The following is a 16484-nucleotide window of genomic DNA, read 5'->3' on the forward strand; positions in this document are numbered from 1 at the left end:
ATCGTCTTGTTGATAATTAGATTTGCAGTTTCGTGTTACGTCCTCTCCAATTAGATTGCACAAACAAAAGCTTCAACAATTATGGGAAACGAATTCAAATAAACTATCATTGATTCAACTCCAAAAAAAGGATTTAGTTTACAAAGATGATTGAGCAACCATGAGTGTTCATTATAATTTTTTTCTTTTTAGTATCACAAAGCTGGGATCATTCAACTTAGAAAACCCACCAAATTCGATGAATTAGATGATTTTTCTTGTTAAATACTGAAAGCTTTTAGGGATGGAAAATTTTGGGCCTCACCAAAATGTAAGGTTAAGATTCATTCAACTTCATTTCCTCCTCCCCCTCACCTCTTCCAGCCTCCCGCCATTACCCAAGAACACTCTACGATTTATAATCTCCAAATTCCTTCGAAACCCATTTCAAATCTCTGGCTGTAAATCCAGTGGTTCGATCTTGTTTTTCGAATCGATTCACTACGAGGGGTCGAATTTGATTGTAAAACGATGGTGAGAGGTTTATCTGTTGTGGGTTCATCGGTGGTGGACTCGCATACTTCCCCTTGTTTGTGTTTGGATATTCTGCCCACAACGAGTATCAATCTCAAAAGTAGTGGGGATTTTGTTATGAAAAAGCATTCAATGGGTCGAAAGCGTTTGCCCAAACCAAAGCACTTGGATCTAAGCAGCTCGTTCGTCGATGCTGGACGGGAATGGCTGCTCTCGGCGGATATGATAAACAGGAGTTCAAGGAAGCAGCACAAGAACAGAAGACTTGTGGTGATTGATGAACTTGGAGGGCAGTATGAAGATACCTTTGATGATGTTAAAATGGTAAGAAATGTGAATTTGAAAAGGATCGTTCATCTGTTTACTGAAAGAGAGATAGGGTTATGAGCATGTTTTGATAGTTTCTTGAGGAGTGAAATGTATGTAGCTAAATGAACGTTTTAACTCTGATTCAAATGTGATTTGAGTGCTTGGTTCTTGCTTCCTGCACAAAATCTTGCAGTTTGTGAAGGATTTGGAGTATTTTTGATGTTGATAAGACATATTTTTGGGTACTTTTGGAGATTATGGTTCTTGGAAGGCTTCATTTTTGGTTCAAAATGATTTGGTTATGCCAAAAAGTCTTGGAAATTCATGTTTCTTTCTAGTTCCTTGATTCTTACTATGTCTATAAACATTAATGATATAGGACAACGCAATGATTCATGTCCTAAGATGTTCATGGTGGCTCTATGCATAGAAAAATTATGGGAAATTGTGAATATCCTCTCTTCCAAAGGATAATGTGAAGATTTGAAGATTTTCTTGTGAGATCCTAGATTGGTTGGAGAGGGGAACGAGGGGAACAAAGCATTTCTTATAAGATGTGAAAACCTCTCCCTAGTGGATGCGGTTTAAAACCTGGAGGGGAAGCCCGGAAGGGAAACCCAAAGAAGACAATATCTGCTAGCGGTAGGCTTGGGCTGTTACAAATGGTATCAGAGCTAGATATCGAGCAATGTGCCAGCGAGGACTTTGGGCCCCTAAGGGGGTGGATTGTGAGACCTCACATTTGTTGGAGATGGGAACGAAGTATTTCTTGTAAGATGTGGAAACCTCTCCCTGGTGGACGCGTTTTAAAACCTTGAAGGGAAACCCGGAAGGGAAGGCCCAAAGAGGACAATATCTGCTAGCGGTGGGCTTGGGCTGTTACAAATGGTATTAGAGCCAGATACCGAGTAGTGTGCCAATGAGGACTCTGGGCCCCCAAGGGGGTGGATTGTGAGACCTCAGATTTGTTGGAGACTGAAACGAAGCATTCCTTATAAGATGTGGAAACCTCTCCTTAGTGGACGCATTTTAAAATCTTGAGGGGAAGCCCAAAAGGGAAAGACCAAAGAGGACGATATCTGCTAACAGTAGGTTTGGGCTATTACAAATGGTATCAGAGCTAGACATCGAGCGATGTGCCAACGAGGACACGGGCTCCCAAGGGGGTAGATTGTGAGACCTCACATTGGTTAGAGAGAGGAACGAAGCATTCTTTATAAGATGTGGAAACCTCTTCCCTAGTGGAAGCGTTTGAGGGAAAGTCCGGAAGAAAAAGCTCAAAAAAGACAATATCTAATAGCGATGGGCTTAGTTGTTACATTGTTAGTGAGTCAAGGGAGTTTGGCGTTAATGCTAATACAGTAAAGGGATAATGTAGTCTGGAGTTACAGTAAAGGGATAATGTAGTCTGGAGTAACAGCTTTAGTACATTCACATAGCAACTCTATCAAGGACTTACTATTATGATAGCTTTTAGTACACCTGCTACCCTTTTGACTGCCCAACAACCAATATAGATTCAAGGTAAGGAATAGCATGTCACACTGGAATCACTACGATCTATAGATTCCCATCGATAGACAATCCCAACCAAAATAGAAACAAGTGGTTTCCGATTTTGCTTGTAGTCGTCGTCTTTTAGCTTATGTAGTGGTCGACCTTCACTTTCTACATGCACGCGCCCACCAAAATACCTCATTGGTTCTGCATAAAGTCAAGCCAACACATACAATGGGCGAAGTAATGACCCCCATTTCATAGCACCTAGGAAACGCAAGTTTAATTGAGGATTGAAGGGAAAGGTGGAAAAAAAAAGGCTTGAGATGGATTTATGAGTCAATACGGTCATAACCACACTTGTCACTCGAAAGCCAGCAGGTAGATACACATAAAATACAAAGAGGAACCTGAAAATTTTCTTGTTTTATCCAGTTTCTTGAGCTTTATCTTTCTCCTTCTCCCACCCTTTGAATTGACTGAGACTTCTATGGCTGCAGCAAATACTTAATTATTTTACATACAAAGCTGTGAGGACTGTTATGAACCAACTGTATGAAATGAACCCTCCTACTTACAGGTGGCTTTATGAGTAAGTGCTATCTCCATGTCTTCTGGTTTAGTCATATTTCAAGCTGAATTCGAGTTTAGTTCAAAACTTCGAAAACGATTCTGACCTTTTGCTTAAATGTTCGAGTTTAGCTGTGAAATTATTTGATGTTAGTATGGTCGTGCCCTTTAATTTTGATCCAAGTTTTTGTTCTTTCAACAGTTTCGTCTTATCTAACAAGCCATCAGATGGAAAACATTTCATTCGCACACTTGTAAAGGTACTTAAATCTACACCTATTTCAAGACTTGGATAGTGTTTAGTAGTGTGGAGAAGCAAAACCTGCATTACTCTATGCTTAGAACATGCTTTCACTGTTGGTTTAAGACTCGGCTTGTTCTAAAGATCTCATGTTGAACATGGCTTTACTTTTGAGCTTTTGGCTAGGTTTAGTTGTGAGATCCCATGTCGGTTGGAGAGAAGAACGAAACGTTCTTTATAAGGGTGTGGAAACCTCTCCCTAGTAGACGTGTTTTAAAACGTGAGGCCGACAACGATATGTAACGGGCCAAAATATATAATATCTGTTAGCAGTGGGCTTGGGCTGTTACAAATAGTATCAGAGCTAGACACCAGGCAGTGTGCCAACGAAGACGCTGGGCTCTCAAGGGGGTAGATTGTGAGATCTCACATCGGTTGGAGAGGAGAACGAAACATTTCTTATAAAGCTCGATACGAGTTACCGATATGAGAACTTCTATACCAATAGAGTTTTCAAAGGAACAATACTACCACTAATAAACCTGAAGAGCACAATGTATCTTAACATTATCAAGTAATACACTTAGAACATTTGCTGACAAATTAAAAGTGGGGAAAATAGCTAAAGTCGTTCGAATACAAAAATATAAGGTCATTCACAGTATCTCGAGCCAAGCCTAAAGGTTGTCGCTGCATCTGAATCATTGAGTTCCTAATTGACAGGAAAGACAGGATCTTGCTGAAAGAGTAATGATCACACGTCTACATCTGTATGGCAAATGGGTGAAGGTATTACTATTGTTGTAATATTCCTTTGTGGGAAGACCATCATTTATATGGATGAAAACTATAAGTTTGCAAACAATTATTTCTTCTATGGTGTAGAAATGTAACCATGCTGAAATATACCAAGAGATCTCGAACGAAAATGTGGAATTGATGCGTGAACGCCTTATGGAGACTGTTATATGGCCTTCTGATGACACCAACACAGAGAAGATTGGCTAAAGAACATGTGTAGGTTCGAGTTCTCTCTCCCTTGTTGATCCTTCATGATGCAGTCGTTTTTTTTTGTTGAAGATGTGTATGCAGTCAGTCATTGTATTGTGTAAGATGTGTAGATATTTAGCCTCCATTTTAGTTGTTCTGAAGATAAAATGTAGAGCTGGGGTTTTCTCATAACGAATGCTTCTATTTCTATTACATGCATATCTTGGATGAGAGTGAGCCAGAATGAGCTAATAATGTGCAATTTACTTGTTCTTTCTTGATTTTTCCCACTCCTGGTTCTGTTTGTTTGCACAACCTGTAGTCAGAGGATCTTAAAAAACGAGCAACCATTGGATTGATTGTTTTGAATCGGCTACGCTCGAGGCATCTCAATGGTGAGTTAAGCATGATACTGATACAACATAACTTTTCTCGAGTTAGTAACGACAGGGCAAAACGAACAGATTATTCAAGCAAGAGATAGAAAACAGATCATGAGTAAAATGTTCTTGAGCTTGACCAGTAATAAGTAAAATGTAATGGTTTTCAGCTCTTAATGATCAAAGGAAACCTTGTCACTTTGTGTACATATGCCATGGAGATCAATTCAACTGTTAAATGTACTATGAACCTACGGCTTTGCATCTTTGTACACTTCGTAAAACAGGTTGGAATGCAAGCAATCTGGTTTTGACTGAAGCGCATCCCTTCCTCCTGGATCACAGAATAATGATGATTCTGCTGCTAAAAACCACATACATTAGGGATAAATATGGATCTACACCACGTAGACACTCCAAAGCTTTGCTCAATTTAAACACCTGTTCTAAAATACCAATTATAAACCTCAGCACAAAAGACTGATTCATGTGATTCTCTCAATTTGTTTATATAAAATGGTATTGATAGAACATATATCATATTGATCAACTATGTTCAAATGCACACTAATTAAATAGGACACAACAAGATTAGGAGGAAATAAAGTATAGTGGTGGATTTGGAGCATGGCATAGCAGCAATACTTGGAAGTTTGTATCTGTTTGAAGGAAAGAAGACATCTGCATGAATTGAATTACTCTCCTTGGATGCTTGAATAATATAAACCATCCTTGAAAAGGTACAACTTAGCCAAACTATCATTCATTTAGGTTTCGTTGTTTTTCCTTAACAAAGCTTAAGGTTATATTTCTCTGAAAAAAGAAAGTTTCTGGGTCTTGGTGAACGTTGGAGCAAGGTATGAAAGCGACAATTTGTAGCCTATATAGGAAACCCTTCGAGCAGAACAGTAATAACAGTGAAATTGTTTATAGGCAATATTTACGAGTCTTATATTATGCCTTCAAGCCAAACTAACCATATGATCATTTGAGAGATACCAAAAGAAGAAAAGAAGAATTTAGGAGAGATCAAAATTCCCACCAATAGAGGCTGGAATGCATCCAAAAATTAAGATTTTTATGGGTAACCTGTAAGGTCAAGAGCCGCCCGTGGAATATACTGCAAGGCGCAAAAAGCTTTCATGTCCTGCAAAAGGCAATCATGAGCAGAAGCAGAAATTTGGTAGGTTAGAGCTCATATTTTGGTTATATTATATTATTTCAAAAGTAGATTATCGTGACGTCTTCTAAATAAAAAAAATAAGTAGCATTTAGTTCAATTGGACTTTTGGGAAAGGAAAAAACAGAAGTAAACTAATAAGATTCAAACATACCAAATGGATCAAAGCCGCCAACAAAAAGCTCAATAATATCCAACAAAAATAGTGGATCAAAAACAAAACTGCAAGCAGCGCTCTTCTTTTCTTGGGTTTTGATGATGGGAAAATTTACAATGTAATACCATCACCAAAAGCTATTAGCTGTCCAAGAACGGTTCTCACACGGAACTGCAAAGGAGAAAATACAGGGTATTAGGGTAATACATAAAGGGGAAGGGGGGAGGAGGAGAAAGCGGGATTTAAATGGTAAACATCACCTTTACATCCAGGCACGGATCATTGGCCATATTCTTAATTTGAGAAACAATACCAGCATTCCGTAGCTTCGTAACCCGACCTAGAGCATACGTACTTGAAGGCGAAGTAAGATTAATTATTGCCCAGACAGCAGCAATTCGAAGCTGACTGTTGTCACTCTGCAAAAACTTGATCACGAATGACTGGACCACTTCATCTCCTTGTGGAAATAGTTGCTTCATGACCCCTTCCTTATGAAGCTCATTTCCACTAGCAACATTGCAAAGTACATACATTCCCTGCATCAGTCAAAATTAAAAAATTACTCAACTAAATGAAGCTTATCATCTTCTGCTTTAACCCCTCATTCTGATGTTGTTTACTTAATAGTTAACGGATATTTTACGGAGTCCTATAAGATTCCTGAAGTATCATGGCTCACAATTTCAAAGTCCTTATCAATGTGTACATACACTCATGCCAAGTACCATGAGCTAATATTAGAGTCCTTCAGTACCGTTTTGAAATGAATCGCCTGAAACTTATTTGTCAATTAGGCAGACAACATGGACATTATCCATGAGAGAGAGAGAGAGGGAAGGGGGATAGGAAACGAGGAACTTTTATCAACAAGGAAGTGAGAAGAATAGCCTAAGGGCCAGAGAGAGAAAACCCCCTCCCACAAAACTTCATCAAGACAGCATTGGGGTTGAAGCACCACCACGAAGAGGTAAGTTGTATATTGCTACAAAAGTACTCTATATTGACTTCCTTATCTACAAAAAAATCATGGTTTCTTTAAAATACATTTAAGCATTTTAGTCAGAACAAGCACCTCCGGCACTTCAGCTGAGTAATCTTTTTCCTATGAAAGAAATCTACTACCATCTTTCTCAGTTTTCCCATCAATATTAGATCCCTTAAGAAATTTCAGATTATTCCTTCCATATTTAGTGTCGGTTTTCTAGATAAGAGTAAGGTAGACATGTAAAAAATAGGAACTCTAGGCAAATGCAACTAAAACCAAGTGGGGAAGGGTATTGAAACTTGTACAGAAAGGAGAGAGTTCTTCATTTCGCAAGTTTTCCAAAGGACATTTGCTCAACCAATTTCCAGAATTTAGAAAATTTTGGGTATCCATCTACAACCAAGTAAGATAAAGGCCACATGCTTACAACACAAGTAAAGATGTCGTTTCCCTCGTCCTTTCTTCACTTGAAGTCATACTTTCCACTTTTGACCGAATTTTTCCATCATAACTGTGCTTGCTCCTTTTTAAGAGAAAAAGAAAATAATTTTATTGGTGAATGATATTATACATGAAAGGAAAAGTCTCACAGAATCCCAGAGAATCGTTTAAAGGTCCTTGTGACCTTGAAAATAGAAATATCTCTCTAGTTTGTCACTCTAGGTAAATTAGTAATGCAGATTGTCAGCCTGTCATGAGATCTTCCAGGAGGGAGAACATAAATTCTGTAGCATTTTAATCAACTAGGGTGTCTATTTTGGTAAGGTAACATAGTTACTGTATGTTCATCATGGCTGTTATTAGCCATTATTAAGCTGAGCTCAGAGTTGCCTCGTTACTATTGATAACTAATACCACTTTGTAAAATGAGGCTCTTTTTTCGACATAGACTGCCTCATAATCATTCTTAGCTTTTTCCTCTCCCAAAAAAAATACATACCTTTTGAGTATACATCACATTCAAAAGTCAAAAACAAAAGAAAACTAACCTGCACTCCAATTTCGTCTCTTGAAGTACTTTGCAATTGCCGGCCAATAGTGTCCAATATGATGCCATCTTCAGCAAACACATACTCAATTGAGTCCTCACATCCATCAATAAGATTGCGCACAAAGGCCATAGCATGCTCCTGAACGGAAGGCTCAGGATCTGAAACATAAACATACGCAGCAATATTGATTATATAAAAAATAAAATCAACCATCAGAACGGACAAACAGACTTAAACAATACCACAGACAAGGCTGGCTAACAATGAAGCTGTTAACTCCACAAAGATCCCTGCTTTACACATGTTGTTTGCAAAGAATATTAAATTCCTTAAAGCCCGCAACGCATTCAGCCTTATGTCCAAGTCCATAGACTTTGATAATCGAACCAGCTCTTTCACACCTCCACATTCAATAAATATTGATCTCTTTGTTGAAAAGTCGACAACTATGTTGCTAATAGCACCAAGTGCTGCAACCTGGTCAAGGAGTATGAAATGATAATTATTGCGCAAGACCTACTGGACAGTTTTCCAAACAAACCCTTTCTATCTGAACATTCAATGTCTTAAAAAGTAGGATGATTCCCACTATATAGAAACTTAAGTAAGATAAATAGGCATACCTGAACAGTATTAGAAGGATCATGTAAAAGCTGAACTAAGGGAAAGACAACTGCTTCGTTCATAAAGTAACCAGCACTCAAATTCTGAATAGGGTGCCATTAAAAAGCAAGGTTAAGGAAAAAGACGGTGTATGAATATCAGAATAGCTAATGTTAATATAACATTACATACCTTGATTGATCGAGAGACACTTCTCAAGCAAGTGCAAGCTGCGGTTCGTATGTCACTACTTTCATGTTTTAGGGCATTGATCACTATGTTCATTACCTAGGTCATGATTATAAACAAATAAATAAAATTCATAAACATTACCAAGTTCAATTCAAATAAATTTCAGATTTGTTAACCTCCATCAGTTGGCAGCTTAGTTAAATAATCAAAAGGTAAAATAAAGAAGAAGAAAAAATTGAGCACCGACTACAATTATTATACTTCCACAAATATGTTGCTTCGGCTTCCTTCTTTTCTTTTCCGTTTCCATTTTATTTTTAATCTTTGATTCAATTGGAACAGACCAGTTGATATAATTTAACTTTTTTTCCCTTGAAAAGTTTGGATGACATGAAATCAGATAACAGAGACAGCTTTGCTAAACAAATATCTTTATTGTAGGAAACCGAACAAAGATTTTTATTATAGAAAACCAAACAAAGATTTTATTAAAAAAAAAAAAAAAAACCTTTGTAATAAGGATCACTTGCAACTTAGGGCAGAAATAACCACTGGCAAATATTCAAATCGACAAGCAAACAATTTTAGATATCAATTAACTTAGGTACCACTGGACTACAAAACTGCACAAGTTAAATACATCGTAATTGATAAATGTTACAAAAAAAAACCAAAAAAGGTGACTTAATAAGTTAATGCAATCAAGATAAGAAACAAACCTGCAATGAGAGAAACCTAGACCTACAGCTCTCCAACTTTGAGCACAGATGAGAAAAAGCCAGCAATATTCCTTGTAAGCGTCTAGGACTTAACTGATCCTTTTGCAAGTGATTGTAAAACTTATCAATTGCATTTGCCTCAAAAGCAAGTTTCTGTAGCTCCTCCTTCTCAGCAAGTAAAGTCGAAAAAATGAAGGAAGCTTCATCTCCAACTTGACCTGGATTGTCGAGAAGCTCGAGCAAACTAAGTATCAATTTCATTTTTATTCCTATATCTTGCAGATAACAAGGTGACGAATTCCTTATAACAATCAAGCATACACAGGCTAGCAATCTTGTCTTGGGACTTCTATCCTTCATCAATTCAATTATGTATCTCAAAGAATCTTCTCTGCCAGGTTGCATGAACTTTTCTATGGCCTCAACATTATTCTTAAATATTGTAGCAATAGACTCTAAACTAGCATCCCTTTGACTTAGAGATCCATCAAGAAGGCCAATAAGCTTCTCTAGAACTCCACCATGAAACAATGCCTTCTGCTCTGCAATTGTCTCACAGGAGTGAACGATGATACTTGCCCCAAGTCCAGTCACATTTTCATTTTGACTATTCAATAATGAAAGAAGAAATTTGGCGTTTTCCTGCTGAAGGAAATCATACTTAGGAGCCAACTTTGATTGATAAATCATTCTTAGCGAGCGAGCTCCCGCATCAACAACCTTAAAAAAAAAAAAAAAAGAACAAATTTCACATTATGATGGAAATTTGAGTTTAATTGCAAATAAAATCTAAAGAAGACAGCCACAAAGGTTTTTATTATAAACACAACAAATTCTTGTAAAACATTAAGGAATGGTGTATGAAAAGAAAGGTTGAATTGGACATAAGGTCCATTACAATTACTCTCAATCAACAAGACAAATTGTCTTATTTAAGGACTTTACAAGTGGTGCCAGTATCATTTTAGAAGACTATTAAATCCAATAAGAATTTGGAAGGAACAACTCCAATTTTGCTTAAACTTTTTTCCCTCCAAAAGATTAGCATCTACCCTCAGCTCCTGGAAGTGTTTTTTGACTGATTGGTAGTGTTGTATATTGATAGCTCTATGTTGATGACAGGATTCTGAGGTGGCAAAGCTGAAGTATACCTGGTGATATGCTGTAATTGACCCATTTCTGACAAGGGTTATGAATCAGCTCAACTTAAGGCGGAGCTGATGAAGTTATATGTCATGCGGGATGTGCTGCTACACAGCAAAATTCTGTTATCCCTACAGCTGGAGCATGTGTTTAGCACGGCAGCGAGTATCTGTACCTGATTGATTTAATTGTTTTCAGAGAGTGAAAAATAGGTCCTTGTCTTCGTTTTTTTTTATTGAGAGTGGGCTGAGTATTTTTCTCTTTACTGAAGAGAGATTTCTCTGAGAGTGTGAGTCCTTCGTGTAGTGATTTATATAGGGTTCATGGGAAGCACTCTGCTATGTTCGAGTTATTGGAGTAGTGAAGAAGACGACTGCAATCTCACTGTATCGTTCAAGAGCTACATCTGGCTTGATATAATCTAATGGAAGTGCCTAAGTGGATGTAGATCAATATTTGGATCAAACCACTATAAATCGGTTGTTTCTATCTTATTCTTCAAATTTCCTCTTTGTTCATTGTTGATAAAATGTGCATGTTGCTCAACTTGTTCTTGTTGACAATAGCTGTTTGTTTTCTGATTAGTTACATAACCGAATATCAAAAGGTAGTTCTAAAAGAGTATTTAAGGAATCTGCTAACCAAGCCAAAAAAGATTAGAAAGAGGGGTTGCCTTCCCACAATCGAAAAGTCTAGCTTTGCTACCTTTAAAAACTAGTCCAGTTCCACGGAGATCTTCTTTTTCATTTGAACCGAACATTTCTTGTAGTTCGAAGAGGCCATAATAGAGAAGATTAGAGAAATGGTCGACGCCACAGAAATGGAACTTAAAATTAAGTTATGAAATTGATGCTTTAATCAACTAAATAAGATACAATCCAAGCCTTTGTAACTTAAAATTAGGCGCAGAAATGCAAATTGCAATTGCCCAACACCAGATACTCCTCAATTTCCCCAGAAATGCAATTCCCAAATTGGATTAAAATCGATAGAAAAGAAAAAAAAAAACAAGAGAAAAGTCGAGGAGAGGGACACCTTGGGATCGGGATCGGAAAGCAATCGAAGCAATCGAGGGAAGGCTCCAGCATCGAGAACGGCGGAAACACCAACATCGACGCCGCAGGAAAAGCTGCCAAGAACAGCAGCGGACTGGACAAGAATGTTGGGGTCGGAAGTGGAGGAGAGAACGGCAGCAACATGGGGGACAACGCCGAGCTTGATGAAGGACAGCTTCTTGGTGCGGTTTCCAATGATCTGATTCTTGATGTCTCTCAAGGCCTTCAGCTTGACGGCGGCGTCGGCGGCCGTCAACCGAGCGACGAGCTCGGAGGAAGGCTTGGGAGTCGCAGAAGAAGCTGAGGTTGGCATCGTCCCAGTCCAGAGAGAGCTACTGGGATGGGAAATGGCGCCGAGGCCACAGCAGAGAGAACCCCTCGGAGCTTTGAGAGCAACAAGGCAAACCTCCAATGGAGTTTTGATGGGAAAAGGAATTTCCTTTTTTTCTTTTCTTTTTTTAATTATTTAAATCTTCTAATAATTTAATGGTGCAAAAACTAAATAAATCTCAATCCTTATAATTATATATATATATATAATGGTATTTTTATTCTTCAATTTTATTTTTTAAAACATGTCTTAAATGGTCGTAAGTAAACATCAGTCGTTAATTCGAAAACGATGTGACACAATGAGATATCTATTTTATATGACGTGAAAACTTTTCCCTTCTCCTTTCTTCCTCGTGTCACCTTTTTGGGCAAACCCGACACTGTTGCTCTCTTTTCTCCCTTCTTCCTCCTCGTTCCTCGTCATTCATAGACAACTGCCTAATACACGTGCCAATGGAGATGACCGAAAGTAGAAAAACCTACATGAAAAATTATCCCAAAATCTCGTATTTTATACTTTTGTACGTGCTTACATTTTCATATCATGGAATTTGACACTCGTCGTTTAGATCATGTTGCATGGTTAAACGTCCTATGCAACATGGTCAGGTATACTCCCGAGCGAGTAACTTTCACTTTAAGTATTTGATTACTATCTTATCTTCAGTATTGCTTTAATTCATATGTGATATCGACATATTCATGTACCTCTCATTTACTCGGGTATCAAAATTCATGTATTTTGTGATTGTTTTTTTTAAAAAAACTTTAATTATATTAGATTAGCAATAATTGATATCTAATAACGACATATATAAGTTAATAGGGACGCTCATCAAACAAAAGTTTCTTTTTTTAGATATTTATAATAAAAATCAATAATAGCGGTTGTTTCACCTAACGCTGGCTAAATACAGCTCTACTTCAAGGTGGTCGAGTTGAATTTAATCGGATCACAATAAAAATAAATTTAAGAAATATGGTTATAAGTCACGTTTTTATGTTTAGTGTTTTTTTATTGGATAATATCGAGTTTATATTTTGGTCCACTCAAGACGACAATTTTGTTACGAAAAGAATTAACATTCTCCCTAATGAATACGTGGAAAATAATTTTATATTTTAAATTTAAAAAAATGTTATTTAAATTAATATGGCATATATTTTTAATATTATTAATTTAAAAAAAGAAAAAAAAAAGAAAAAAAAGAAAAGCCTAAATCAAGAGGAAGATAATGGTTAAGAATGCAAAAATCTCTAAAAACAACTCTCTCGTGACTCGCACGTGTTCCACGCACCTTCTTCCCCACGCCGTTAACTCCTCCGTTTCAGCAGCTCGGCGGCGCCATCGCCGTCGGCAATTCTCTTATATATAAGGGATATATTCGAGTCGCTGAGGCTGCGCGGGAGAGAAAGAAGGTTTACTGCGGGTGCCATGGCGGCCGAGGATATGGAGAATGGTGAGTTTTACTTGAGATATTATGTAGGGCACAAAGGAAAATTTGGGCACGAGTTCTTGGAGTTCGAATTCCGACCTGATGGCAAGCTTCGCTACGCTAACAACTCCAATTACAAGAACGACACGATGATTCGCAAGGAAGTTTACCTCACCCCTGCTGTCCTCCGGGAATGCCGTCGAATAATCTCCGATAGCGAGGTTAGGGTTTCCTTTGCATCACTATTTTTAGGGTTTTCTTTTGTTTACTTTGAGATTATGTTTCTCTGCTGCATTGCTTCTGTTTGTTTTGCGGCTTCTTTTTCTCCTCTACTTTTGAAATACTCTATGAACATAGCAATATCGGCTTTTCATCTTCACCAGCCAACCCTGACCCCCCTTAGAATCTTCGGCTTTTCAATATCGACTACTTTTTTCCTTCATGAAATCCATTTGACAATGTTTCTTTAAGAAGATATTCAGCTTATCCCAAATAGTTACCCACCCTGCTTTGTTGAATTGAACTAGAATGCGGATATACATTATCTTCCACCCGTGCTAGCCAAAATCTTGTGTTTCACATGTCATCGCCAATCTATCTTGCATATAAAAGCTTCAATGGATCGGATTATGCATCCAATCAACCGTAGATTTCTCGATCCAAATGAGATGGGCTAATTCAATAGGTAGCGAATCTTTTCTATCCAGTTCCTCTATGAAAAATGATAATTTCCAAACCATTTAAAGTAAATTTTATTCTGAATACAACGGTTGCTTAAATCCATAATGCTTGAGCACAAAGAAACTTGGAAGAGCTGAACTGGAAAAAGGAAGGAAATACGCTTGAACACTTAATTGGTCAGAGTTGATCAGGGAGAAAATCCTTAAAGACTTAAAATATACTCACTCAGATGCAAAGATTCCTCATTTTTAACAGTGGTATAATGTTGTTTGACCTTAGGCTGAAGGGAAATTAAAAAGGATTCACAACTTTATGGAAATTGTTGAGTTTGGCAGCGTTGTCACTTGAAAAGGGAGCATGTTATTGTCAAGTTTACGACGAGTGATGTGAATAGTGTCATTATCAACAATGAATCTTTAGAGGCTACCATCTCAGAAGCCTTTGTCAAGTGAACTATTTAGAGTAGCCACCTCTTAGGCGAAATGGAAGGCAAAGGGGTGACCTTGCTTAAGACGTCTTGAAACTTTAATCTAAAACCTCTCAGTTTTCCATTACGGAAGAGCAAAAAAGTACTGCAACCCCATTAGAACGTGCTCTTTGATGCTGTTCTAATTCTTCAAGATTCCTCCAGTAGCCATTCAGGCTGTGAATTTTGTCGAGGCCAAAACTATTAAGTGCGACTTTCTTTCATGCCATAGGCACTCCAAACAAGGAATGGGCTCCACAGGTGAAAGGGATCCTTTTCTTATTATCATCAAGCATATGGGACAACTAATCTAATTAGATTTAAGGGGGGAGATATTACTAAAGATATTTGGTTGCTTGTAGATTCGTAGCGAATTATTGTTTAGAATTAAAAGGCATTGGCCCCATTTTAAATTTCCTGTTTTCAACGGATTGGAAAATGGTTCAAAGTGGTGTGAAGAATTCTTCAACTCTTGAAAGATGAAGTTTGATATTCTGTACTTATTTAACAAAAAATCAGTTGATCCCTAATGTTGGTGACCAATTGAAATCACCATTTTACGAAGGAAGATCAATCAAAGAAAGGCCACCAATAAACTTATTGAAGTATCAACAATGCACCATCTAGTAATAATGATGATCTCTTGTGACTCCATCTAGTAATAATGAAGTCATCACCAATGCACCACCCCTTGCACTATAGTTAGAAAGAGCCTCAAGCTGTCTCAAAAATAATATTTCAAAAGACTCTTACCTCATTAGACTAATTAAAAAAAATTCTGATGTTCATATGTTGTTGTTGAATTCGGGTTCTCATAGATCTGATCTATCACCCCTTTTTTCCAAGCTATGCAAAAGAGGATGAGATTATTTTACTATTTGAATTTTGAGCGTCTTCAATTATTTTCTTCCTTTTTGAATAAAATGTTACGTTCCCAATGCGATTGAGACGAGCCTTCTTTGTTCCTCCTGTATTTTCTTTCTCCTTGATGTATTTGACAAAGAGCGTTTTGAAATTGAATCTGTTTGTCAGTTGCCTCAAAATGCTTTATTTTATCTCCTTTTGGAACTTGTCTCTGTTCAGATTATGAAGGAAGATGACAATAATTGGCCAGAACCCGATCGGGTTGGACGACAGGAGCTGGAGATTGTGATGGGAAACGAGCATATCTCCTTTACTACATCTAAGATTGGATCTCTTGTTGATGTGCAAAGCAGCAAGGATCCTGAAGGATTGCGGATATTCTATTATCTTGTTCAGGTAAAGCTTAATTCTGTGTGTAGATTACTTAAACATGGAAGGTTTCTATCTGCCTTTTAGACCGTCTCTGTCTCTAGATTCTTGAGTATTACATGCATTATATCTTTATACGCATGACATTATCAAGCTTAGATCATATTTGTGTTTTCTTTGGCTGTAGGATCTGAAATGCTTTGTATTTTCTCTCATTTCACTCCACTACAAGATCAAGCCAATTTAAAGACGGCCCCAAATTCCTAGTGTGCAATCTGAGGAACATGTACTTCTCCTAACTGTGAAATCTTATTTTGGGCATTTTTTGAACTGCAACATTCGGGATTCTGAATCTTTATTGTTTTTAGAGTTCTCTCTTCTGGATTTCATGTACATGCAAACGATGGGCGTTGTACAACCTTTATTTTAATTAGAATATCTCCGGGATGGATAGAATGCGGAGAGATGGCATGTGCATGCTTTCTTTTTTAGCTTAAAATATGCTTTCCTTTCATGAAACTGTGATTAAATTTAGTTTCCTAATTAAAATTTGGATTATGAATGCCGCATCACACATATTCTCGCAAGTCAGCGAATCAAACTTAGTTCGTGGGCGGCACGAGTGTCTTTCTCTGTGGCCTCTACCACTGTTTGGGACTTGTACGCCTCAAAATTACAAGAAAAGTAAATAGGGACATACAACTACTGGTCACACACCTTGCAAAAGCATGATCGTGGCATTCCTCCCCGTGCCTCCCTAATTGTTTGACATCCTTGTCAACTCACTGTGCTCAAACTCAACAGTA

General features: G+C 37.6%; 3 protein-coding genes across 6 annotated transcripts; 2 read left to right on the plus strand and 1 right to left on the minus strand.

The window, feature by feature from the left end:
- The first annotated feature begins 281 nt into the window (after window positions 1-281).
- On the plus strand, window positions 282-4396 carry LOC111467533 (chaperonin-like RbcX protein 2, chloroplastic). The gene is made up of 5 exons (XM_023112471.1): window positions 282-837; window positions 2820-2911; window positions 3092-3149; window positions 3854-3919; window positions 4016-4396. The coding sequence occupies exons 1-5, from the start codon at window positions 511-513 to the stop codon at window positions 4136-4138; spliced, it is 666 nt and encodes a 221-aa protein (XP_022968239.1). The 5' UTR covers window positions 282-510; the 3' UTR covers window positions 4139-4396.
- Window positions 3668-11977, minus strand: LOC111466520 (uncharacterized protein C26H5.04-like). Of its 4 annotated transcripts, none has more exons than XM_023111221.1 (10): window positions 11510-11977; window positions 9332-10051; window positions 8613-8708; window positions 8441-8524; window positions 8060-8294; window positions 7815-7975; window positions 6098-6376; window positions 5835-6008; window positions 5590-5647; window positions 3668-4532 (listed from the first exon to the last, which is right to left on the minus strand). In XM_023111221.1, exons 1-8 carry the CDS (start codon window positions 11840-11842, stop codon window positions 5949-5951), a joined length of 1968 nt encoding a protein of 655 aa, XP_022966989.1. In that variant the 5' UTR covers window positions 11843-11977; the 3' UTR covers window positions 3668-4532; window positions 5590-5647; window positions 5835-5948. The 4 variants fall into 4 exon arrangements, with proteins under 4 accessions (XP_022966989.1, XP_022966981.1, XP_022966999.1 ...); XM_023111213.1 differs by having other exon boundaries at window positions 4692-5647; XM_023111231.1 differs by adding an exon at window positions 10483-10649 and having other exon boundaries at window positions 3668-5647; window positions 11510-11591.
- A 1181-nt stretch (window positions 11978-13158) lies between these two features.
- Window positions 13159-16170, plus strand: LOC111467671 (protein mago nashi homolog). The gene is made up of 3 exons (XM_023112659.1): window positions 13159-13519; window positions 15529-15705; window positions 15866-16170. Exons 1-3 carry the CDS (start codon window positions 13298-13300, stop codon window positions 15923-15925), a joined length of 459 nt encoding a protein of 152 aa, XP_022968427.1. The 5' UTR covers window positions 13159-13297; the 3' UTR covers window positions 15926-16170.
- The last annotated feature ends 314 nt before the right edge of the window (window positions 16171-16484 follow it).

Source organism: Cucurbita maxima, unplaced genomic scaffold (assembly GCF_002738345.1).
Source record: "Cucurbita maxima cultivar Rimu unplaced genomic scaffold, Cmax_1.0 Cma_Scf00002, whole genome shotgun sequence".
In the NCBI taxonomy this organism is placed as follows: Eukaryota; Viridiplantae; Streptophyta; class Magnoliopsida; order Cucurbitales; family Cucurbitaceae; genus Cucurbita; species Cucurbita maxima.